General features: G+C 38.9%; 1 protein-coding gene across 1 annotated transcript; it reads left to right on the forward strand.

The window, feature by feature from the left end:
- On the forward strand, positions 1-24898 carry hkdc1 (hexokinase domain containing 1). Its single transcript, XM_041269292.1, has 18 exons — positions 1-251; positions 3037-3199; positions 3907-4055; positions 4139-4258; positions 5758-5853; positions 6066-6165; positions 10983-11166; positions 13002-13157; positions 14247-14480; positions 15237-15541; positions 16665-16813; positions 17370-17489; positions 17717-17812; positions 17892-17991; positions 18974-19157; positions 20521-20676; positions 21472-21705; positions 23404-24898. The coding sequence occupies exons 1-18, from the start codon at positions 189-191 to the stop codon at positions 23540-23542; spliced, it is 2748 nt and encodes a 915-aa protein (XP_041125226.1). The 5' UTR covers positions 1-188; the 3' UTR covers positions 23543-24898.
- The last annotated feature ends 1371 nt before the right edge of the window (positions 24899-26269 follow it).

Consider the following 26269-nt stretch of genomic DNA (forward strand, 5'->3'; position numbering starts at 1 on the left):
GGCTTCTCTTTCTCCTGCAGTAACACAGGACACTTCTCAAAGAATGCAAACCTTTACTCGGGAACTAAAGGAGGCAGGTTTCTATTGATGAAAACTTGAGATTTACAGAAACTTTAAAAACTTGATGACATTCATTTGGGAGATTTTTATCCAAGAAACCTGCTTTAGGGAATTATTTTGGGTTCAAGATGTTTGCTGTACATTTGCTATCCTTTTACTTTTCAAAACTGAAAGAAGACCAGATTCAAAAGGTAAGCTGTATGCATGTATCTAGTTGTGAGTGTTTGTTTAGATCAGATTTGTAGTCACAATAGTGGATGGCTGTAATTGTCAGTGCTTTGTCCTGGTTTCCTTGTAATAACTATTAGTATTTCTTTGGATTTAGCAATACCACTTTGCCACTGATAGTATTGGAAGAGGTTTCATCCAGATCTAAACAAACTCAGTTGTAGATTTAAAGTAGCATTGGAAATAATACAATTTGGCAAATGTTTCAACAACTTTATTCGTCAATGTCCTGAAATACCATGAAAAACAAATACTTTTTTCAAAACACTTTTTTAAATGGTTTTTCTAGTTACACTTTCAGGTACAAGCATATGGTAGGCCTATACAAAGAACAGTAAAACCCTGCTTGAACACGGCCCCTGTGACAGGACGGCTAAGTGGTGACGTCAGGCCAGAAGTAGGAAGAGACACACAAAGGCAGTACTGCAGGCTGGGCAATCTCTGGCTCTGCTCTAGCTCTGGCTCTGGCTCTGTACACATCCACCACGACTGCAGAGAGCTGCAGACTTATATACCGTGGCCGAGGGGTTTAACTAGCTGGTAATTATTCTATTACCCCTCGGCCACAATCTGCATGAGTTTATTAATTATGTGTGACTGCCGACTAGTTTAACAAAGCACTAGCCGACAGCCACATTACCACGAGGTTTTTAAAAACAATAACCCGCGGCTACGCCGTCAAAACAATACATAAATAAATGCACACAGCTTTCACCATCGTTTAAATAAATTAAATAAAACAACGGTGGCTCGTCACTATAGGCAGGTTAGGCACGACCTTACCATTAATTTGTCCAGTTTTTTTTTTTTTTTTCCTAAACGAATACAATGAAACTGCTCTGAATTAATATCATCTTTCAAAACGCCTGACCTCTGCAGCTCCGCTGGTGCTAGTCACTGCCCTGGACTGTGGGCTATCAGTGGCTAGGCTGAGAGCATTGCAACTCCCTTGAGATTTCACACAAACGCAATGTATCTAGTAAGGCACCGGGAGGTGTCGGCCTTATCCACGCAGGCAACTATAATGGGCTCCAATGGGACGGTTTCCATGACAACTCATGGCTTGGTAAGGCACTGACGGAGAGGTGCCTTATGAGGAAGCTGGCTAGCTTGAGAGCGAGCAGAGCAGAGGTCGTTAAGTGTTTTGTTTTGTGCATGTGTTTTGTTGTTTGTATTTTGTTCATTGAGTAGCTAATAAATTTGAACTAATTCACTATTATGTGTGCAGTCTTCAGTTTATTTTGTTAGGTGACTGGCTGGCTTAACTAGTTAAACAGAGTTAATCAGGGCTGCTGACAGCTAGCAAGTAGCTAGCTAGCTACATAATCGTGATTGGTGATACTGTCACATTTCTGGAAGAGAGTAGCAGAGGAGTTATAGTGCTAACGATCACCCGTGGACTGTTATTTCTTCAATTTGTTTGAGCGTTTATAGCCTTAGGCTATGTCTACACTAAAGTCTGTTTGTGACTGAGAATTAGGCCGAGCCTGCCAAATAAACAAAATCTGTCAAGAAATATTGTTGCGCGCAGTCATCTGTAAAGATAACTGCTGATACAGATATGTTTCATATCCTCATATATTGATTGAATTTTGATTGAGTGTGAATTTTGATTGAAAAATGCTCTTTCCATCTAAACATATTTGCTGGCATAACAAATGCACAAAAATGCACACTCATGCACGCGCATTTCTGTGCGCGTGCTCACTCTGTTCCAAGTGCCTTACCAATGAAAAAAGTCACCAGCCGCCACTGTAAATAAATCATAATAAACAAACACAACGCAGGGGCTCAAAATTCTCAAAATAAACAAAACAATCCATTTAAACAGCAGGGCTTTCCTACCGCCCTGCTACAGCCCTTTATTTAGATTTTGGTTTAGTCATTTGTATTGTAAATGTCCAGATTTTATAAATGTTTTACCATAATTCATTTTTCAAAGATTTCATTCTAAATGTGTCCCACTCATGCATGTCAAAATACACGCAACAGAAATGCCATGTTCCCTTAAATAAATCAAAGTTTCAATTTACAGTTTCTAAATCCAATTTTCATCCATAGCTGCAAATAATGTAACATAGCTTATTTCTGTGTAGCTCTGGAGAGACAAAAATCAGAGTGCAGCTCAAAACAGAATTACACATCCCTTAAATCTGTATGAGAAAAGAATGAAGCAGTCCATTCCACTGAGAAAGGAGCTTAATATTATGAGTCAAGCCTCGCTACAAGCACGTCTGTTACTTTAGGTAAAGTTCTCCAAGATTAATGCTGACTGGGATCTGTGAAGCCAGCTCTACAGTCCTTTAATTACAAAATGCTCAAAAGCTACCCGTTAAGAAAACAGTGTAGGCTGGCAATACCAGGAGTAAGCCTCCAAAAGACTGCAGCTTCACACAAAACACCCGGCATAACAGTGTCAATAGGGTGACTGATTCCTAACTCGAGCAACCTTGTTGTTTTGCATTGTTTTCAATTCTACTTAAATGTTGCCTTTATCCCTACATGTATTTAAACACTCAATTCAATAAATAAATGTATTAGTCTAATATATGTAACGGTGCAGACTGGGCATGACTCTGCATACCACAAGCAAGCATCTTAACCACTATGTAAGAGCGGAGCCAGTCTGCATTCGTGGTTATAGAGCTTTTAACCTCATGTCATCTCACTGACGTGACAGAATCCATAACGGCAGTGCATCACACAACACTGTTTCAAAAGTATAGTACCCTTTGTTCTGTCTAACAGGTGGACAGATTCCTGTATCACATGCGCCTCTCGGACGAGCAGCTGCGGGACATCATGATGCGTTTCAGGGCGGAGATGGAAAAGGGCCTGTCAAGGGCCACCAACCCCACAGCCGCAGTTAAGATGCTGCCCACGCATGTCAGGTCCACCCCGGATGGATCAGGTAAGACGCAGTGTGCTACAGTAAACTCCAGCTAGCCCTAATACTGTGGCTTATAAACCATACTATCATAATGAAGTGCATCGTTCCAGCTTCGCAACCAAACTTCAGTATCAAAAACCTGTGGTTAATATATAAAACTAGCTGTCTCTGTATTTTATTCAAAGGGCTATTCCTGGTTTATGAAGAAAATATAAGGAGGCTGGCTCTATTTCAACATTTAGTTTTCAGGGACAAAATACTGTAATAAATAGCATATTTTTTACAGTACTTATTTGACTGGGGTTCTTCATTGGAACACTGGAATAGCTGATAATTATACAGCAGGTTTACAACAGAATGGAAGTCTGAAATACAAAAAGAAAGCAGGTTTATACTGTATACAAGTCAGTAAATCTACTCAAAAAGAATTAACTAAGTTTTTAAAATGTTTCCTACAGTACATCAATGTGTATTTTACATTCATCTTACCGAATCTTTGAGAAGGGTAATGTTTGCCCCATAGACCCCCTATTATGCAATGTGGACCCCAAAAGGGGCTCTGACCCAAGGGGGGCTCTGACCCACAAAGGTTTAGACTCCAATATGATCTTTAGTCAGGTAGTTTCAACTACTGCCAGCCAATGAACATTTAACCAGCTGGAAGCTGTATGCAATTTCAAACCCTGCTGCAGTGTGTGTCACAAGCCAACATTGTTCATTATTTACAGAGAAGGGCGAGTTTCTTGCTCTGGATCTTGGCGGGTCTAAGTTCAAAGTACTTCGGGTGAAGGTATCGGACAATGGGAACCAGAGAGTCGAAATGGAAAGCCAGCATTACCCAACCCCAGAGGAGATCACGAGCGGCAAAGGGACAGGTGTAAGCAGCCTTTCTTTTTTGTTTTTGTCCTGCGTTACACAGGATTTTCTTCCTATTATCACATGTTGCTCATTTTCTTGCAGTTGTTTGATCATGTAGCTGAATGTTTGAAGGATTTTATGGAGAGGAACCATGTGAACACAAAGAGACACCCCCTAGGATTCACCTTCTCCTTTCCCTGCAGTCAAACCAAACTAGACGAGGTAAGCGAAGGAGCAGGAATCAATACCCAAGACACACAGTGATCCATCTACATTCCTGTCACATTCTAGGCAAAATCTAATAACAGTTGCTTAACTAGAGCTTCAGTGTGGGTTTGACGGTACAGCTTTTCATGGCTTTTCATGGCCTGGGTCTGAATCCAACTGAAAATGAAATTAGTCTGGTGGTGTTGATGACTGGAATTATCAGTTGTTTCTGGTTCAACAAACTATTATTGATTTAATAATGAACTAGATAAAACTTATAAGAAAGCCGCATAGACAAGCATTTCGGTTGGCGCCTTGCCTCCATGAGTGACCTAGTAAAAGCACGATGTTTGTCTTCTTGGCTTAGTTTCATCTAAGTTTTTATTTGAAAGTTTCGAGTTTATGATGAACTAGACATTGTCTTGAAATAAACCACTGCACATGAACAAACCAAAATACAAAAGGACAACACAGAAAGTATTTACCTGAAAGTAAGTATTTACATTCACACTGAAAACTATATGATGGATTATGAAGGATTAAGCGATCATCAGTCACTGAAGAAAACCAAATCATCAGTGCTAATTTCGACTACCGATTCCCATCACTGGTCTAAACAGTGGTTTTAATTTCCCTCAACCCATCCAAGTACATCAGAACACAAAATAGTGAACAGGTGCCACCTTGCTCAGCTGCTGAGAACTAGCAAGACTAAAAACACCTTTAATGGGTTCAGGTCAAACTGAATGTTTTCAGGGAACTTTTTTTATTATATTATCTGTTGACAAATTACAGGTTAACTAGTGCTAAGTTTATTTATAATGATTTATATATGTATAGTAACCAATTATAAAGAAAGAAAAAAGTTTATTAAAATAAAACCTGATCACATTTGCTAAACAACTGCCTTAAAAGTGATTCTTAAAATAACATAAACACCATTTCAATTCAGCAGAGTTGATAATCCCAAAGTAGGGATGTTTGCAAAACAATTTTTACTACATTTTTAAATGAATAGGTGACTATATATAAACTAACCTTTAACACATATACAACAACTGCGCACTGCTTTTCCATTGTTTTCTATGGAGGTCAGCCGTTCTATTATTTCTCAGTAATGGAACAGATGACACTAATTAATGACACAACTCTGTTAACTGATGAAACGCTGGACAGCGACGCTCAGACACTGCTCTCAAATTAACTCTTAGACTTGTATAATAGTGATAATGGCATTGCTGTAGCGTGTTCCTCAGTAATAATGGAACTTCCTTTCTAATAATGCCCTCGACCTTCAGCCTTAGACTTTATTGGCTCCCTTTATTACCTTGTGATATGCCACAGCAATGCCATTATCCTTGAAATAAACAATATTGTGTTAGTAAGCCAGTTGTTAACAATTGGTAAACAAAAAAAAGGGGGTCCTTAAAATAAAGTGTGATACAACCATGCAGTATGTTCATTATTAGACTATACAAAATGTTTGGTTTTGACACTTCTTATATTTGTTCCAGGGTGTGCTGTTATCATGGTCTAAACATTTCAAAGCCAGAGGAGTGCAAGGCACAGATGTGGTTGACTCCCTGCGCAAGGCTATTGACAAAACCGGGGTAATGCTACATTGAATTTCAACAAGATATATCAATGCTAAAGTTCCATGATATAAATCTTTCTAGACAGTAACATTGTTCTATTGCAATCATTTAAAATGAATATATGCCACAGTCATTATATTGTAGATGTAATTATTCCTGTTTGATAACTCTCTTGTTCTCCTGTGTGGTTGGTGTGCTTGACTATGATAGCTGTTATACTTCCCTAGGGCATGGACGTGGATGTTTTGGCCTTGGTGAACGACACTGTGGGGACGATGATGACCTGTGGATATGATGACAAGTACTGTGAAGTTGGTGCCATTATAGGTAAATACAGGCTTTGTTTCTAATCTGTCTGCACCACTAACAGAACTGCCAACATCAGTAAGGAGTACAGAGATACATTGGGATTGTTTATATTTATGCAGTTATGGGGTTTGCTGAATCAAACAAGTGTCTTTACCACGATGGAAAAGTGTTTGGCTTGTCTGCATTCGTGGTTTTAGAGCTTTCAACTTCATCTTACCAAGGGAATCGGTCTGAGCATTTCAGAACACTACGTGTTACACTAGTACTGGGTGACAAAAATATGGTGCAAGGCATTCTGTAGTCATATAGAATGATCCCGCTGTGCTCTAAACTAAACCGTATTTCTTTTGTTTATATATATATATATATATATATATATATATATATATATATATATATATTATATATATATATATATATATATATATTGTGAGTGAGGCGAGAGTGTATTAAATGGAATGTCCAGACAGTAATTTATGTGTACAGAAATAAAATAATTTATTTTTATTCTCTATACACAACAAAAAGGATTAAATAACAAACGAAAACAAAATGGTGTGAGGGAAGGAGTGCAGGGGTGAAATCCAAAACAAACTGTGATGACTCGTCTTTAATTTGTCTTCGTGGCGACCCATACATAAACAAAAAAAAGACAAAAGAAATGTTAGTGTTTTCAAAAATCCCGCTGCACAAAACCAGTCTCTCCCTCCACCCGTTACTCCTCCTATTTTACTTTCGGACCAACCCCGAACACAGTAGTACGTTCCCTTTAGTATGTAATGTCCCGCCTCTGTAGTCAGTGGAACACCAATCCCCAACCGACACGTGTCCTTATCCTTCACTTGACTCCAGTGGCTGGAATTTACATACTCGTACTTCCGCCCCTCACCAAGGTGCCGCCCCTCAAAAGATGACTTTTGCCATGGTCACGAGATCTTGGTAAGGGAAGTCCCGAGTTGGTTTGATGGTGCGGACCAACACCCCCCGACACACAGTAGTATGTTTCCTTTAGTATGTAATGTCCCGCCTCGGTAGTCAGTGGAACACCAATCCCCAACCGACACGTGCCCTTATCCTTCACTTGACTCCAGTGGCTGGAATTTACATACCCGTACTTCCTCCCCTCACCAAGGTGCCGCCCCTCAAAAAGATGACCTTTGCCATGGTCACGAGATCTTGGTAAGGGAAGTCCCGAGTTGGTTTGGTGCCATCTACTGTCGGGAGGCTGAATCACAGACCGAAAACCCTTTGACTCATCACATATATATATATATATATATATATATATATATAGCCTTTAGTTAAATCTAAAGTGGTGAAATACTGTGCATTTCCTAACAGGTGTAATAATTTATCAACCCTGGGCATAGGGTAAGCATCAAACTTTGAAACTTTATTTAGAGCCCGATAATCATTGCAAAACCTGAGTGACCCATCTGGCTTTGGCACCAACACAATTGGACTGGCCCACTCACTGTCAGGTTGCTCAATTACCCCCAAATCTAGCATTTTTGTTACTTCCTCACCTATGGCCTTCCTACAGGCTTCTGGGACACGGTAAGGTTTTAAGGTTACCCTTTTCAACCCGGCTCTGTTACAATGTCATGTTTGATAACATCTGTTTTGCCCGGTTTAGTCGAAAAAATATCACTATTTCTCAGAACTAGGGCCCAAACTTCCTACTTCTGAGAACTCGACAAACCTTCTCCAATTCTTACCGTGACTTGAGCGTTCTTAAGTTTAGGAGGTAAGGTATCATTAATTGCAACCAGTACCTCCCTGTCTTTACATGCCTTTAAGAGGTTTATGTGATATATCTGTTCTGGCTTCCTTTTCCCTGACTGCCATACCTTATAATTGACCTCACCGACATGCTCAATAACCTCATATGGACCACTCCAGGTAGCCAAAAACTTGCTTTCTACGGTGGGCACCAAAACTAAGACCCTATTCCCTGGCTGTAAAACTTGTACTTGACCTGTGCGATTGTACGCACTTCTCTGGGCCTCCTGTGCTTGACGCATATGTTCACATACAATGGGCATCACTGTGTAATGTGATCCTGCATTTGCGACACATGCTCTATTATACTATGTAAGGGGGTGGGCTCACTTTCCCACGTTTTCTTGACAATATCCAAGAGACCTCTGGGATGTCTCCCATTTAAAAGCTCAAAGGGAAAAAACCCTGTCGAAGCTTGCTTTACCTCTCGGACAGCAAACATCAAGTAGGGCAATAAAAAATCCTAGTTTTTTCCATCTTGTTGAACCTCTCAACGAGACTGTTGCTCTGGGGAAGTGTTTGATTTTTAACAACTTGCACAACTCACTAGTGATTTTGGACATGAATGGAGTCAGTATTTCTTTCGGGATACCAACACTGCTAAACATGAGCATGAGCTCTTTAGCAACCATCTTAGCACTAGTGTTGCGAAGAGGTATTGCTTCGGGATACCGAGTGGCGTAGTCTGAAATGACTAAAATGTATTGGTGACCCCTAGCAGATTTCCCCTGTGGTCCTATGAAATCCATCGCTATTCGCTCGAACTGCACCTCAATCATTGGCAGTGGCACTAAAGGAGTATGGAAAGATTTAAATGGGGCTGTCTGTTGACATTTAGGGCGAGACGTGCAGTGTTGTTCTATATCGACGTGTACGCCTATCCAATAAAACCTAAAAATTCAGTCCTTTGTTTTCTTAATACCCAAATGACCTCCAAGAACATGTCCATGGGCAGGATCCAGTACTATATCCTTATATGAACGCGGCACCAGTAACTGTTCTATGATAACTTCCCTTGTTTTTTCTATACAATATAACAAATCTTTTTTTGTATAAAATGAGGGTAGGACAAGGGAATCTCCAGGTTAACAGGAGTTCTGTTTACTATACTTACACCTTCCCTTGCACTGTTCAAAGTGGGGTCCCTTAACTGGGCAGTAGTAAAATTCTCTGAGTTAACCTCCGGTAAGTTTATCTCAGTGACACTGTCAGTGTCATTATCATAGGAGGTACCTGGGAGCTCTTGATCATGTTCTTCTCCTAATAAAGGTGGGTTTTCTCACACAAATCAACAGGAAACAGTTCCCCTAGCTCACCACTCTGTAGCTCCAATTCAGCCACGTAATTTCCATTGGCCAGTTCCAATTCTCCCTTTTTGTCCCACAACTCCAAAAAGTTAGGGAAATCTAGTCCCAGTATTACATGATAGGGTAAAGTTGGTACCACGCCCACTCGATAATCCACAGACCCGGGGTTGGTTTCTTTGTGGACTACAGCAGTGGGATATGAGCGGGTATCACCATGTACACATGTAATGCTGAGTTTACGGGACTGATCCAATATAGTGTGGTCTACTAAATTTTCGGCCACCAAAGTTACCATGCTTCTCGAATCAAACAGAGCCCTGGATGTGTTTCCCTCCACAGTTATCTGACAGAGATACTTAGCACCATATTGTACCCCCATTAAAACAGTAACATCTGTGTAAGTCAACAAAGAATACTTTCGCTCCCCTTTCCCCATATTACATTGCATGGGCTCATCCACTAAAGGACAATTACTGGCTATATGCCCTATTTTCTGGCATCTAAAACATTTCACATGTTTTCCAAAAGACAACGGTTTAACCCTGTCAGGTTTATCTGATTTATTGTACAAGTTCCCCTGGTTCATTTCCCCATAGTCACCAAGTCCGTTCACAGCCCTGGGCTGCTCTTCGGCTCCCCCTGACCCAAGAACAGTCTTACCGGACTTGCTGGCATTCCGGGCCTTTGGGTTCTGGCGTCGCTCTGGTCCGGTGGTTCGGAGTAGTTCCCCCGTTGCGGTGTATTGCTCCACAAGTGCAACCAGCTGCTCAGCAATTAAGGGGTCCCCTTGTCCAACCCATCTCCGCAAAAGCGCTTGGATGACAGTGGTAACTCCTAACCGAGCCAGACCGACAGGACTACATTTCCTTAAAATGGGTACAGACTGTGCATAATCCTTGGCCCAAAATATCGGCCCTCGACCACAATGCCCCACACATATATATATATATATATATATATATATATATATATATATATATATATATATATATATATATATATATATAGTATCAAGCAACAAACTTTAATTTTTTACCTTCTCTCCCCACTCTGTCCGACCTTCCTCTTTCCTCCTTCCTCGTCTGTAACACCCTATCTCCTACCCAGCAACCCATTTTCAATCTCTATATAGGCTGAAAATACACCTGCACTGTCGTGTGATTAACTAATTGACAAGGACCTTAAACAAACCTGTGTGAGGTTTATTTGACACTCCGAGGTCTTCGGGCGGTCGGTGTGAAGGATTCCCAGGATTACGGTCCTAATGCCTTTAGGATCTGTCTTGGTAAGCTAGTGTATGGGGTATCACACCATATATCTATATATATATATAATATATATAATATATATATATAGATATATATATATATATATATATTACATATGTCATCACAGTACAATAACATATTTACAATAATATCAAGCATCGTTTACAAACAAATTGTTTATTGCATCCTAATATTCCTTTTTTTTCTGTGCTAGCTAAATATTAACAACCAAAAATACATTACCTTTTCATTAAAATTTGAATTTGTATCCTTTTATTTCATTCATAATTTCAAAATGCTCAGTCAGAATTCCAAGGTAGAACTATAAGTCCTTGATATTGGTGGTTAATTAACATGTAAAGTTAACATCAATTAATGCATCGTTTCAATTAAAAACCTATTTATTCCATGCAAACTACAGCCTTACCCAGTACTCTTGCTTGTAAATGCTCTCAGATTATAATTACAATCCCTTCAGGTACGGGTACCAATGCGTGTTACATGGAAGAGATGAGACACATTGATCTGGTGGAAGGGGATGAGGGGAGGATGTGCATCAACACTGAGTGGGGATCGTTTGGGGACGATGGCTCGCTGGAAGACATCCGCACTAAGTTCGACAGAGATATTGACTTGGGATCCATCAACCCTGGGAAACAACTGTACGTACACAACTAGGAATCAGATACATATCACATCTAATGCGCCGGTCCCACTGATTGGAGCTGCCCTGCTATGGCTGCCAATGGCAAACAAACAGGGTGTTTCTACTGCTCAGCTGAGCATGGTTATCTGGTCAGGTAAATCGTCACCATTGTGGCTGATTTCCTTTCAGATAAGTAAAGCACACATATGACATTTTCTTTATTTCTTTATTTTTTACTCAGGATAAACATGGCAACAAAACCTGGCTGTTTGTTTGGCTGTGCTTTCCTTATTAACCAGATTTTTTTTTATTTGTAATGAGCCCATGGTTAAATGCATTTGTTACAGCCTTTTTTTTTAAACACAACGCAATACAATCCCACAATCCCTCAGTCCCCTTTGACACATGATAAGATTTTATGAGGTTGGCCAGGTTTGGAAAAAGCACTGAAATGACTTCAGCAGCTAGTCGTGGGCAGCTGAAGCCTGTAGCACCAGGCAGCGGAAACGAGACACCGTAGCCTGGAATCAGCTATCCTATTTAAGTATTTTATGTATGTAAATTAATGTATTTCATTGATTTTGTAGAAAACAGTTATACTTACTGTAAACTAGCAACTGCCACAGGTTCTTAGTAATGGTTGGGAATTAGGGAAGAAAGTTCTATGGCGGGACCCTAAAAAGTTGAAGTACTAAGACATCCCAGTGATACAATCCATTGCTTTTTTAAATTTTTAGTGTAATCCAAAGATATCTAGGGTCATGTTTTCAAAGCATTTCCTCAATTCTTAATTATCTCCTTTTAAAAAATAAATGTTAATGTTACAAAATTATAAACAAAACTACTTGAGAGTGCTAAAAATAACTTGGAAAAAAAACAAAATTAATATATTATATATATATATATATATAATATATATATATTATATATTATATCTATATATATATATATATATATAGAAATTCAAGTTTCTAGTTTTGTAAAATTAATTACTGTCAAAAACTAAGAGTTAATTAAAAACTGGATTAAACACTTTGAAAATATGACCCAAAATTAGGGCTTCTGTTTTTGTGTTTTTAGCTATTTTTGTGTTTTATGTAAATCTTTTTTTTCAGGCTTTTGCTTTTTATATACTGTATGAAATTATTGTTTTCAGATACTTTCCACAATGCTTGGGCGTTTTTTTTCTGTCACAATATGTATAGTAGTAACTCGATAATACTTAAGTTGTACCTTTTTTCCTTTGCTGTGTTCCACAACAAAATCCTTATGGTCACGGGCACATTCTAATGGACATTTTTTTTACATTTCACCACAATTTGCAATTCTGTTTTAAATCCTCCATATTTCAACTGCAATCAGCTTTAAATGCCGCGAGCAGGCCTCCATTCCTAATTGGAAACTTGTTTTAAATTTTGCAAGTATAGTCTTCAATAGAAGTGTAGGAATGTGCTGCCACTCAGTAGTTGGGGTGGGCTTAAAGTATTCAGGACGATTCAATGGTAGATACACGTCAGGAAGGAGGGACATTGCCCTGCTGCACTGATACTTTTTTTTGGTAGTAGTAGTAGTATTTTTTTAATGGGAAAGGGTGGTCAATGGAAATTGAATAACCATTTCCACTGTTTTTCCACTGTTTTGTCAGTTAAAACTGAAAATCAGAAGCCCTACCCATAATGTTTAAACTATTTTAATGATGAAGTAGTCAGCGTTTTATAATGCGTTTACCGTTCTCTCATTGTTCTCTTTTGCTAGACATAATTTGTAACGCAGTTTTAAGCTATCGAGAAACACAAGAGGCATACATTGTAGATATGCTTTTATATATTAATTGTTATTGCCTTTGAACAGGTTTGAGAAGCTGATTAGTGGGATGTACATGGGGGAGCTGGTAAGAATCATTCTGGTGAAGATGGCCAGGAGAGGTCTGCTGTTTCAGGGCAGGATGTCAGACGCACTCCGCACCAAGGGCAAGTTCCAGACCCAACACGTGGCTGAAATAGAAAAGTAAGAGCATTCCAACTTCAAGCATTTTGTTTTATTATTAACTGGCCAATTTCCAAACTTAAATGTTTCTACCTAATGTAAGACATCAAATTAATATTGGCTTTTGTAAAACCCAGGAATCTTTCAGTAAAAATCATTAAAAATTTAGAAAAATTGCTTTTTATGTACATTTTTTATATTATTCCTGTGTTATGTCCTTAAATGTGTGTTCTCTGTCATTCCCTGTTGTTTCTCCTGAGATCATTATTTAACAACCACTGTGTCTGCTTCTGAAAAGCAATGTGGTGGTTTGAAAAAAGAGCACTAGGGCTGTGCAACTCTAATTTTGACATACAGGCCTTAAGAAACTGTCCCAAAGTGCTAATAGTAACTTTTTGAAGTGCTATTCACTATGTTTGTCAAAAAAATGTTTGATGTAAAAAGAATATTTGATAAACTATTGTTAAATCAATTTATATCAAAGGAAATGCCATTTTCTAAAATCTCTGATACTGTTTTTATCCTGCTGGGTGCTGGAATCATGGACACATACTGCAATTGTAAATACAGCACCCAGCAGGATAAATACCATTTCATGGAAGCATACTGCAATTGTAAATACAGCACCCAGCAGGATAAATACCATTTCCTTTTATATAACTTGATTTAATTGATTGGTGTAAAAAATGCTGGGAAAGAGAGTATAGCAACAATTGCAATCTCCAATCACTAATAATGAGTTCACAATGTTAATCCTAACTAATATTAAAAGTGCATCACATAAAACAGGACCAGAGGACACTGTTGGAAATGAAGTGGACTTAGGACAGAGGACAGTAGACACTTACAGTAGACACTTTTTACATAGGGTGGTGACGGTATGGATTACCATGTTGTTGATGTTGAATCATTGGCATCCTTTAAGACCCAACTTGAGTTTTGAGATCAATCTGCTACTTGGAACCGGAAAAGCATTGATAAACCAAATAGCCCCCTCTTGTTCAAAGATTTTATGTTCCAAAAGTGACTCTGTCATGATTCCAGCAAAGAGACCCAAATCTGAAAGCAGTTTTTTCAGTCTAACTAGTAAGCAATTTTCTGCTGTTTCAGCTACAAGGAGGGTCTGAGTAATGCTAAGACAATCCTGGCTGGTCTGGGACTCAGCCCTTCAGAGGATGACTGCATTGCTGTCCAACATGTCTGCACCATCGTCTCTTTCCGCTCAGCCAATCTCTGTGCTGCAGCTTTAGCCGCAATTCTTACTCGTCTGCAAGAGAATAAAAAACTCAAGCGCCTCAGGACTACTGTCGGTATGGATGGAACAGTCTACAGAACTCACCCACAGTAGGTTAAGTCTTATTTAAGCCAAAAATAAAACCAGTCGAACCATGAATTAAATGTGATAGTTTATATTTTGGTATATGTGCCTGTAACAGGGGATGTGTTACGTGTGTGGGTAGTCACTGGAAAATACTGACACAAACACAGAACATTGGTGTTGAATTTCAACACAATACTGACACTAGGGTACCAACAATGGTAACCCTAGTGTCACATTTAATAAAAAAACAAACAAAAGAAAACAAATCTAAAAAAGTAAAGTTTGCCACACAAAATGAGCAATCGCCTTCACAGGCCCCGTCTTGCAGTTAAAGGGTTCTGTGGTAGTAGCTCCCCTCCTTGATGTCAACAAACACACAGAGTCTGTCTGAGTGTCAATGGCATTGCAATCGCCTTGAGGTGTGGCACAGCCGGTTTCTGGGCTCTGCACAGCATCCCCGGGCACGGCCCCCAGCCAATCCAGAACTCCCAATCAACTTAACGCAGGGCGAGCCTCCCGCTCTGCTGGTCGCTTAGCAACGCGTCTCCGGCTGCGCAGAGCAGGTGATTTCCCTCAGGCACACACACACGCCATGAACCAGTTACAGGGCTCCCTGTGACAGTGCTTTTAACCATCTGATGCAGACTGATGCCCAGCCTCCGGTATGTTACATATGTATTATAATAACATAGTTAGGATCTGCTTGTATTACTATATTGATTCAGATTAGCGATAGTCCACTGTACTGAACCATATCCATTTTTGCTGCTTCTGTTTAGGTATGCTAAACGTTTACACAAAGTGGTGAGGCGTCTAGTACCGGACTGCAACGTGCGGTTCCTGCTGTCAGAGAGTGGAAGTGGGAAGGGTGCTGCCATGGTAACGGCGGTGGCGTACCGGCTGGTGTCTCAGCGCAAGCAGATCGACGAGACCCTCGCTCCATTCAAACTGTCCCGCCAGCACCTGCAGGATGTGAAGGACAAGATGAGAGTGGAACTGGAGCGTGGGCTGAAGAAGGACACGCATCACAGCGCAAGCGTCAAGATGTTGCCATCGTACGTCTGCGGGACACCAGATGGGACAGGTGGAGCTCCTATAGTAGCTACTGTACTGTACAGCACTGTAAAAGAATACTTTAGAATTTGCTTGTAGAACACAGAGAGGTTGCAGTTGAAATGTTCCTTCAGACCGCAATTTTCTTTTTTATAATTATTTACAAAATCATTAATTTCTCAATTGCAATACAATGAAACATTGCTAGGTTACTGGCAATAGTAGATTCTAGAACTGTATACTTTTACACAAGTCAGACAAGGGAACAACAAAATGTGGCCTTAAAAAAAGGGCTGGCCTTACTACTAAAGGCACATAGTCGAAATATATGTCAAATAATTTCATTAAGATATTAATGTTAGTTTTCTTCCATTCAAACTATTCATTTAAATCAAATGACAAATAAGTTACATTATCTTACATCCACTCTTTCATAGGATTTATAGTTTTACATTGGCGTGATATGTTTGGGACTGCTGATAATGGTCTTAATATTGCAGGTGGTTTTATTTTTCCATCAATAAGAAACTGTACAAAGTGGCCTTAATTGTGAGGTGGTCTTTTAGTAAATGAGGTGGTTTTACTGTATACTTATATGGGGCCACCAGACATATATAACAGAAGTCAACAGACAAATAGACCAACAATCTACACTCCAACATGGAAATCCATTTTAAAATCGAATAAAAAAAAAAAACCTGAAATAGCAATTTAGACAACAGCTAATAACAGATTCCAGGCTTAGAGAGCATTAAAAGCAAAAGAGAACAAGTGGGTTTTGAGAGTTGATTTGAAGAGAGCGACTGTGGGAGCTGCACACACTAGAGCTGGGAGAGAGTTAAAGAGAGTAGGGACCATGAAGCTAAATGAGCGCTCTCCGAGTGTGGCGTGCTTTTGCTTTAGTATAACAAGCAGGCTTGAGTCAGAGGACCTCAGCTTGTGGCAGGGACATAGCGGGTCAGCAGGTTGGAGAGATACTTTGGACCTGTGTGTTGAAGGGCCTTGTAGGCAAGCAGGATAATTTTGAAACTGGTAAAGTTCCTAGCAGCAGCATTTTGAACCAGCTTTATGGCACGTGACGGAAGACCACATTAGAGTGAGATGATCGGTCCATAGATCTGTACTGCTAACAAAACTTGCATGATTTATTGCAGAAAGAGGAAAGTTTCTTGCTTTGGACCTGGGGGGTACCAATTTCCGAGTACTTCTGGTCAAAATCTACACTGGTCTTCGCAAATCCATCCGAATGTACAACAAGATTTATGCCATTCCTTTGGAAATTATGCAGGGAACTGGTGAAGAGGTGAGTCCTGTCTGTGACTGTATCTGTAGTGCTCCACTTCCTGTATGTTACAAGTACATGTTTAGCAATATCTTAAAATTCACTCATCCAATTGAGATGATTGGAATCGGTGATCTTCAGCATAATCTAACAGAAACATAACGACGCAGGTGGTACTGGTTAATTGCTAATTTATTGGTGTCCAGCAATTTGGAGCTGATACAGAGGTGGAAATAAGACCATTGTTGATTATATAGTTATTCCAGGCTTTAGTATAAGCTTTCCATTATAAAATGTTTACCACAGTAAACTTGCACAGTAGTTTTATGCAGTTTTCCAATGTTACAATGGTTTGCCATGTTTTTAAAATAATCATTCATAAAACAATATATGTATCTGTTTATTTATTTGAGCATTTTTAAATTCAGCACTGTAAAGTGTTTAATAGTTATGGATGAGTTTCTTTTAAAAGTTTAGTGAACGGCTAGCTTTTAATATAAGTAAACTAAAGTGAAGGATGTACAGGACTAAACTAGATTGGCTTGTAAAAATCAATTCATACCAATGTCTTCTCCAGCTTTTCGATCACATCGTTCACTGCATCTCTGACTTCCTGGATTACATGGGGATGAAGAACGCCCGCCTCCCTCTTGGATTCACCTTCTCCTTCCCATGCAGGCAGGCTGGAATTGATAAGGTTTGTGTGTCTCATTCTTTCCAATAAGTGACTGTTTTGTTTCCAACATCAGACAAGAGCAAGGTTTCCTTATATAACCTATGAGTTCAAAAGAAAACCAATGTACTGATTACTGTGTCCAGTTGTGGTCACCACATCACGAAGGAACATTGTGGCCCTGTAAATCATACAGTACTTGTTAACATTAACACTAATACAAGCTGTTGTGTTTTGTTATCTTGCTTTAGGGCTCTCTCGTTAGCTGGACCAAAGGTTTCAAAGCCACAGACTGCGAGGGGCAGGATGTAGTTGACATGCTAAGGGAAGCCATAAAAAGGAGAAATGTAAGTGGTCATTTGTTTGGCATTACGATCTTGTTTCTCCTCATTGTGCTTGTGTAAACCGAGCTGCGTCTCCCCTCAGGAGTTTGATCTGGATATTGTTGCCGTGGTGAACGACACAGTTGGAACGATGATGACCTGCGCCTATGAGGACCCCAACTGTGAAATCGGACTCATTGCAGGTAAGGCGCTACACTTATTTATTTACGTTTTTAGTCTTAGCTTAACATGAAGTTCTAGGCTTGACCAGGTTTAATGTTCTAATTATATCTGCAAATTATTGTAGTAAGATAAAAAAAAAAGACCACACACAAAATACTTTATTACCCTTAAAGCCACTATATAACACCACTATATTTTTTATTGTACAGTATTTAGCAATGAAAGGGGGCAACATAATTGACTAGTTGGAGTGACATCAGTGGAATTAATAAGTAGAAAGTCAACAGCTAGCCTTTCCTGCCTTTCACCTCTGGAGGGCCTAAGTGAAATGGGTTTGTTGGTCTCAAGATATGCCATGCTTCTATTTGCTACTGGGACTGCCTTGATAGCAATTTCAAATCAGACTCCTGCATTTCCACTCTGTCAGCCCCAGTTAGGATTGTGGGCCGGTAGAAATCGATCTCTCCAATTTGTGCTGACGATGGAAGTTACCTAAAGTGTGTCTAATGCGAGGAACGTGATTGGCGGTTTTAAATCTGCAGAAAATAAAGTCACTAGGGAAGTATGGGAAGTTGGTCAATTAATTTACAAACAGCAATTATACAAAAACCTGATAAATACAGTTGGCTTGTGTCATGATGCAGATTGCATTATAGCCTCAGAGGTTTTAAAGATTGGTTCCATTCCCTCCCCACACACACAGTTAAACTGCTATTACAATGTGCCCATTAAACTGAATATGTTTATTAAGACTTATATTGGAAGTTTCCTCATGCAAAAATGTTTAAGACATCAAAAAAAAAAAACATGTAAAACAGGTTATTACGTTTTGGAATAATACTAGTACTGTGTCTGGTTACAATTACACATCGCATGTCTCTTGACTGTTTATTAACTAGTGAACTTCAATAACTTTTGCTTGTTTCTGCCTCTCAAAATGAAGTGTTCCCCGTGGTTGTGCGAAGTTTTAACGCAGGTGATCCATGTGCTTCCTTGCTGCAGGGACTGGGAGCAACGTGTGCTACATGGAGGAGATGCGGAACATAGAGACAGTGGAGGGAGAGGAAGGGAGAATGTGTGTGAACACCGAGTGGGGGGGATTCGGGGACAATGACTGCATTGAATTCATTAGAACCAAGTTTGACAGAGAAGTCGATGAAGGGTCCCTAAACCAAGGTAAACAAAGGTAAAGCAGAACTTGGTTTGCTATCATTCACTTTAATTATATGTAATGTATTAATACCTAGCTAGCACATTTTCTAATGATTGGGAGTCACAGTAGTCACTCCAGCCAATTTACATTAAAGGATGGAGGAAAACTGCAGTGACTACCTTTATAGGACCGAACTTAATGTGAAGTTTAAGGTATTGCTATCGTCACCCCAGTTGTTTCAGAGCCATTCAAATTACTGTTCTGGACATCTATAAACACATATAAAATAAAATGGTATCTGTGGATACATTCATAGCCAAAAAGTGGTTACAATTTGTACTTGTTCTCCTTGTTACAGAACAAAAGATATAGTGAGGACAGATCTTCAAGAAACTCAGTATACTTATGGGAAATTATCAGAACTAGGGAATAAGATATTTTGTAATATCACCTGGTTTTAGAATCAAATATAAGCAGGGATTGCTACTTGAATGGGAGTCCTTGTTGTAACACCTGGTGCTAACAAAAAAGGTGTCGCTAGAGGGCGCAATATCCTAAGGGTAGGACAATTCAGTCATTCAAGTTAAGGAGCTGGTTATGCAGGTTCAAGGAAAAAAAACAAAAAAACTATTCAAGTGATTTGTTTACTACACTCCTAAATGAATTATAGCTGCTGTAAAACTGTACTAGGATTTTATATTCCATCTGGCTATGCAGTAAGAAGCCAGTAAATGTGTATTCCAATTGCATCTCTTGTGAGTGATCTGCAGCTGCTGGAAGTTTGAACAGCAGTGACAACTGAAGCAGCTATTGGGTTTAGCATCTTGGTTGAGGAGGGGCGTGGAAGAAGAACAAAAAGTACTGAACATACTGTACAAACGATTAACTCCAGAAGACTGGACAAGGTGGACACTGTCCCACCTTAATTTTGATAGACCGTTTGTGCTGTCAGTTATGCCTCTCATGATGGTTTGGAGGCCTTTCTGTGTCAAGTCAAAGCGAAAGAAGACAGAGGCCGCTGCAGCCGATAGCCGAGGTTAAAGGCAATGTTGTGTGATACACTCCCGTTACAGATTTAAGGGTTGACAGTCACATGAGGGACGACCTATTTATGCAAACAGTATGTGCTACATATTGCAGGACTTTCTATTTTTCGCTATCCCCTGTATATAAACTGAATAGTAAATACAATTTGATTGTGCCACTCTGTCAATGTAATAAGATGCCTTGTGGATTCAACATTTATATTTCTTTTTAGTATTTGTTTCTTATGAAAGCAATAATTATAGTTAAGCACGGTGCAGCCCTGCTCCCTGAGAAATTGCAAGACTCCTCAAGTAAGCATGCCTTGATCCTGATATTCAGCCATTAGATCCCCTCTCTTCTGTGTAACCAGGTATGAGAAGATGACCAGTGGCATGTACTTGGGAGAGATAGTCCGTCAAATCCTCATTGACCTGACCAAGCGTGGGCTGCTGTTCAGAGGGCAGATCTCAGAAAGACTCCGGACCAGGGGAATATTCGAAACCAAGTTCCTGTCCCAGATTGAGAGGTAAATTTGTGGTGTGTGATATTCCAGGTTAACTTCTCAATATCTAACTCATATTGTTTAGATTACTGGACTTGATCAAAATCTTCATGGAAATGAATTACAAGAAGACATGGGACATACTATGCATGTAGATCACACCACATGAAAATTACTGTAAGAATTGAATGTTTCTCATTTTATATATACAGTACAGGGTGTTCCATAAATGAGACATCAAAGGCAATACCATATAATGTGCTTATTAGGATGTTCTCTATTAAATCAGGCAGCCACACCCAGTTGACTATCTGCACCACAGCAAAGTGACCTGAATTTGTTTCTCTTATTGCTTAGGAAAATGTGAACAATTATGCAGAGGATCTTATGGAATGACCTCTTTATTTAAACAAGGGTAGAGAGTTTTTGCATTAAGATTTTGTTTTGTATTCACTTCTGAGAGATTTTGTTTATTTTTTTGCGAAATTCATTCAAATCCAACCACACAATTGTGGGCAAATCGCACTGTTACAAATTACACCGTATTGCTAAGCAGACACAATGTTTAATCAAAAGGAAGATGTATCTTAATTTATCTGTTTAATTTAGTTTTAACACACTTTCTTTTCCTTACCTTGCACTTGTTATATAAACAGAATACTCTGTGAACGTTCATGGACGTGTTTAATTTCACTTATAAGAATTGCCGTTATCAACCAAATCTCCCCCTTTGTTATTTGGTCAATCTCATTGATGGAATAACTGCTGTATTTAAATATTTATTGAGTATCCTCTAATTGTTTCCCATCTTCAACCCAGTGACCGCTTGGCTCTGCTCCAGGTGAGAAGCATCCTGCAGCAGCTGGGTCTGGACAGCACGTGTGACGACAGTATCATCGTGAAGGAGGTGTGTGGCGCGGTCTCTCGGAGAGCCGCTCAGATCTGCGGGGCCGGCATGGCTGCCGTCGCCGACAAGATACGGGAGAACCGAGGACTGGAGCAGCTGGACATCACCGTCGGGGTGGACGGGACGCTCTACAAGCTGCACCCACAGTGAGTGTGCGGCGAGGCTTGCGTGTCTGCCCTTCCCTTTCATGCACAACCTCCTGCAGCTTTTCAGGTGGTTAATGTCTACTGAGGATAACAAAACTGTAGCCAGATTCAAACCTTCAGAAGTGACAGGCATGAAATATATTTTCAGGTAACACTTTAGATGAAGTGTGTCTAATTACTGTATTTACATTATAGTTACACAGTAAATACAGGTGTACTTACATATAATTACAATGTTTTATGCATAGTTACAATGTATTTAACATGTAAATCTTTTTGCCTGATATATGTATGTACACAATTGTATCAGAAAAGAGTTAGGGATTGGTTTAGAATTAGGGTAGGATTAGGACTGCGTCATGTAACAAATGTACACATTAATTACATTGTAACAATGTATAACAACATTGTAAGTATAAGTACACATGTATTTACTAAGTAACTACTATGTAAATACACAGTAATCAGAGACAATGTAGTGTTACCTATTTACACAGCTTTAGTGATTATTTAAAAAGTACTTTTCATAGCACTCTTTGAGATATTACATTGTAATATATTATATTCATACTACGCATTATTATATATTCATTATATTCAGATTGTTCTAGACTGTTGTCAAATAAACCAAATGCAAAAACAGTTTATGGGGAACTAACTAGAATCATGTTTATCGGCCTACAGTAGAGAAAATATTTCTATAAACCACGCTGAACTCAAACTAAAAATGTCAAGGATGTAATGAAAGACTGTGACAAGCAGGCTGTAGTGCTGACGTCAGACCCAGAAGAAACACACAGAACTGCGAGGTGAAATGTGAATTGCATTGTTGTACGGTTTAATAAAATGAACAAAATAAAAGGTTTAAATAAAATCATCACACAGCACTTTAGGCCAAAATAAATAGACAAACAAAACGTACTAACACTAAACAAAACAGACACTAACAAACAGGGAAGGAACGCTAAAAAAACAAACAGATGAAAAACAATAACAAGTATCGTGCTGGTTTATAAGCCAGCACGTTTTAGCAATTGTTATTTTGTTTTTTTTTAAATGGTTTTTACCGCCTCTCCACACCTGTTCTCCACTCCCCTGACACACAACCCTGAATGAGTGAAACGAGCATCTATATATACTGTTGTGCCGGGATTCAATTACTAATTCATTATTCACTTGAATCCCAGCACGTTAACTAATTTGTGCAATGCCAGTGTTCACATATATTACATACTTTAAATGCAAGTGTTTGTGCAATCCCTGTGCCTCTAAATACAACTATATATTTTTAATCACTTGTGCTACACAGACCCATTTATATTCCATGCAACAACATCTAAACACCAACGTTAACACCCCACACAGAACACATCAATACGCACAGGGGCGGCACGTGGCTACAAAGACGCAAACAAAACAAGAATTGGAAACCAAATAAGTAGGTGAAAGAATTATACAATTTTACACACCCTATTTATTCTACCTTTAACATCAGCAGGTAAAGGTGAATTTAGTAAAAAGAGGCAAATGAATTATTTTTATCTAAAAGTGAACATTTATTTGGTGTATTGTCACTTTAATCAGCAAGGCAATGGCTTGATTAAAACCTGGAATATTAGTTGATGGGGCAAGGTGCAATATTGCTCAGTAGAAATGACTGTAGACAGCTGGGTTATGACTCCTGTATTCTTTTCCTAGTTTCTCGAAGGTACTGAAGGAGACAGTGAAAGACTTGGCCCCTCAGTGTGACGTCACCTTTGTGCTTTCTGAAGATGGGAGTGGGAAAGGGGCTGCCCTCATCACGGCTGTGGCTCAGAAGTTACACAGCCACTCATAGTGTCAGAGGTCACTTTCAACCAATGTAATACAGTCCTCATGAGACTAACAATCATTGTCGAAATGAGGTAAATGTGACTCTTCACATGATCTAGATTTTCAAAGTATTTCATTTCTTACCTATTTAATATCCCTGTGTTGTGTGTCGTGTTTCTGTTTTTCATCGTGTACCATGATTACTTGGTAACTGGGTCTTCTTTAAATTTCTCAGGTGGTTTTGAAAACAAATAACCTCTATGGGTATGCAGCTAAAACTTCCCTTCTAAAAGTTTTACATTGTAAAAGCATAGCAAAGTGTAATAAAGCATGGTAAAGCATTGTGAAGCCCACAGAGGTATGGTTAGAACATTGCAAACCATGGTTAACAAAGGTAAATGCATAGTGTAATAATAAGAAAAACATGGCAAAACTGTAAAATTGTCACACATTTACTATGGTAAACTTCAATAGGGGTTCTGTTCCCTCAGAAACTGATTTTCATCGGTGATCTTCTTTTACAAAACACACATAGATTGTTAAACAGGTAAGAAATTAAACTGTCCTGAAATGTAGATGGTACAAGTGATCTTTTTAAATGTGTAGACAAGATTGGTTCGTGCAGCATCACTTTAATCACACTGTAATTTACTGTCATTGACTGCAGTGACAGTGTAAGAGATATTTAGCCCCTTGCACAGAACTTTAAGGAATGATTTTTTAATATTTATTTTAAGGGTATAAAATTAGGTTAAGCAATGCTTTGAAAAATAACAATACATGTACTGTCTAACCCTTTCCTAAACAGTTCTGGCAACGGCAAACTTGATTTAAATACTACAATCCTCAACAAAACATTCCTTAAAACAGTCAATTGGGCACATTTTCAGTTACAGGGTTGAGCCATAAACAAGCTAACGATGCAAAATAGCAGTTATGGTTATATCTTAAACATACCTTTACTTGAACAATGAAGACTTTGGGAAAGATTGCTTGTTGAAATGTTTGTCAAATACATTTAAAATGTTCTACCATTGAGTGTTTTATAATTACGAAGCAATGACATCAAAAATATAGACTGAAGATTAATCTTTATTTCCCCTGACAATTTTACCAAGAGCTATTTATATACTGTTTGTACAAATCTAATTATTTTTTATATTAAGATGTAAGCTTCTAGGATTCTGTATCTTACCTGATGGCCTGCCATTCACAATGTAGGTCCTCCATGTGCCAATTTTAAATACACTGCATCTGGTTGAATTCTAGGTTACAGACATGTTTGTGTGTTTTACTTTCAGGTAGTCTTGCACTTCCCTGTGCGGGTAGCTGCTGCCATTTTAATTAATATAGCTGTTCATATGAAATAAACCATTTAAGACTCTGACTTCCTGTTTTCATTGTTAAGCCCGAGACAGACAGGGTATTTTCACAGTACAGTACAGTACAGTACGCAGTACAGTAGCTGTCAATACCACACCATAGGCTATGTACTCGAATATAATTTACATATACAGCCAAGTTTTGCATCACCTAGTAGAGTATTAGGATGCAGACCTAATTTAAAAAAAAAATAAACTGTATGAACATAATTTCAATATTTTATTTAACATCATGCAATCTAAGAAACTACAAAATGGTATCTCAAAAGTCTACCGGAAACTACAATTTAGTACAAATTTAAAAATGTTACATTTTTTAATTTTTGGAAAACTACAAGGCGCTCTGTAATTTCAATATGTCAACGTAACATTATTAGTTCTATAGGGCGTGATGCAAAACTTTTGGCTGTAGCTATAATGCCCCCCATATATAAATAAAAACACTGGTTTTCAGTTTTGTTTTTCTGTCATCTACATACATCTGTATGAAATGAGCGACCTGAGCTTAGCGAAGAAACATACAATACCTTGCTGACAGCAAGTAGCCTGTTACTAGTGCTAGAAAATAGATCCTTTTACAGCCAGTTATTTAGTAAAAAAATAGTTGTGAACTACCGAAATAATAAAAGGCAGAAGGACGCTTATCAGGGTTGATGTATAAAATACTGACTTGCCTGTCCTTTTATGAAATATGGGAGAGATCAAACACTTCAGGGTGCTTGGGCACCTCCATAGACAACAGTTTCATTCATGATTTTTCCTGGCAAGCACCTGTTGTCAGCAATTGGCTGTGAATGGTTAATTCACAGATGGTACTGCGCGGCAGGCAGAAAAAATTGCTCTGGATTTGATTTAAGCGGCACCACTCGGTGGCACCATGGGAATAGCGGTATTGTCCCACACTGATCTGTTCAACATGTTCAACTGTTCTCAAAGACCATTTCAGGCACTGAGGTCATACTTAAAGTGTTATAAACCGTATGATAAATGCCACTGTCATGACATTGACTTCTGACCTAGAATGGTTGTTAGTGTGACTGGTACACAGCTGTATTCTATGGTTGTCTTTTTCATGTTTTCTTCATTTGGTTCAGTTTTTGCTCAGTAAAAATTAACCATTTCCCTGCCACATTGTTAAATACAAACATTTTTCACTTCCTGTTTTGCAAACAGGAAGTGTGACATGGGCTGGGAACACAAACAGTACATCTGTAGAGAGGTAGGAAGTGTGGAGCTGAGAAGGGAGAATTAATGTTTTCTGTGGGCTTGAGGTTGGAGTCTGTATGTGTCTGGACTGGTACGTCCATTCGGGTCTGCTAATAATCAGGGAAAGTTAGCTACTCCCTCTGTATAGGAAAAATAAAGTCTTC

This window comes from Polyodon spathula, chromosome 13 (genome assembly GCF_017654505.1).
Source record: "Polyodon spathula isolate WHYD16114869_AA chromosome 13, ASM1765450v1, whole genome shotgun sequence".
Taxonomy (NCBI): Eukaryota; Metazoa; Chordata; class Actinopteri; order Acipenseriformes; family Polyodontidae; genus Polyodon; species Polyodon spathula.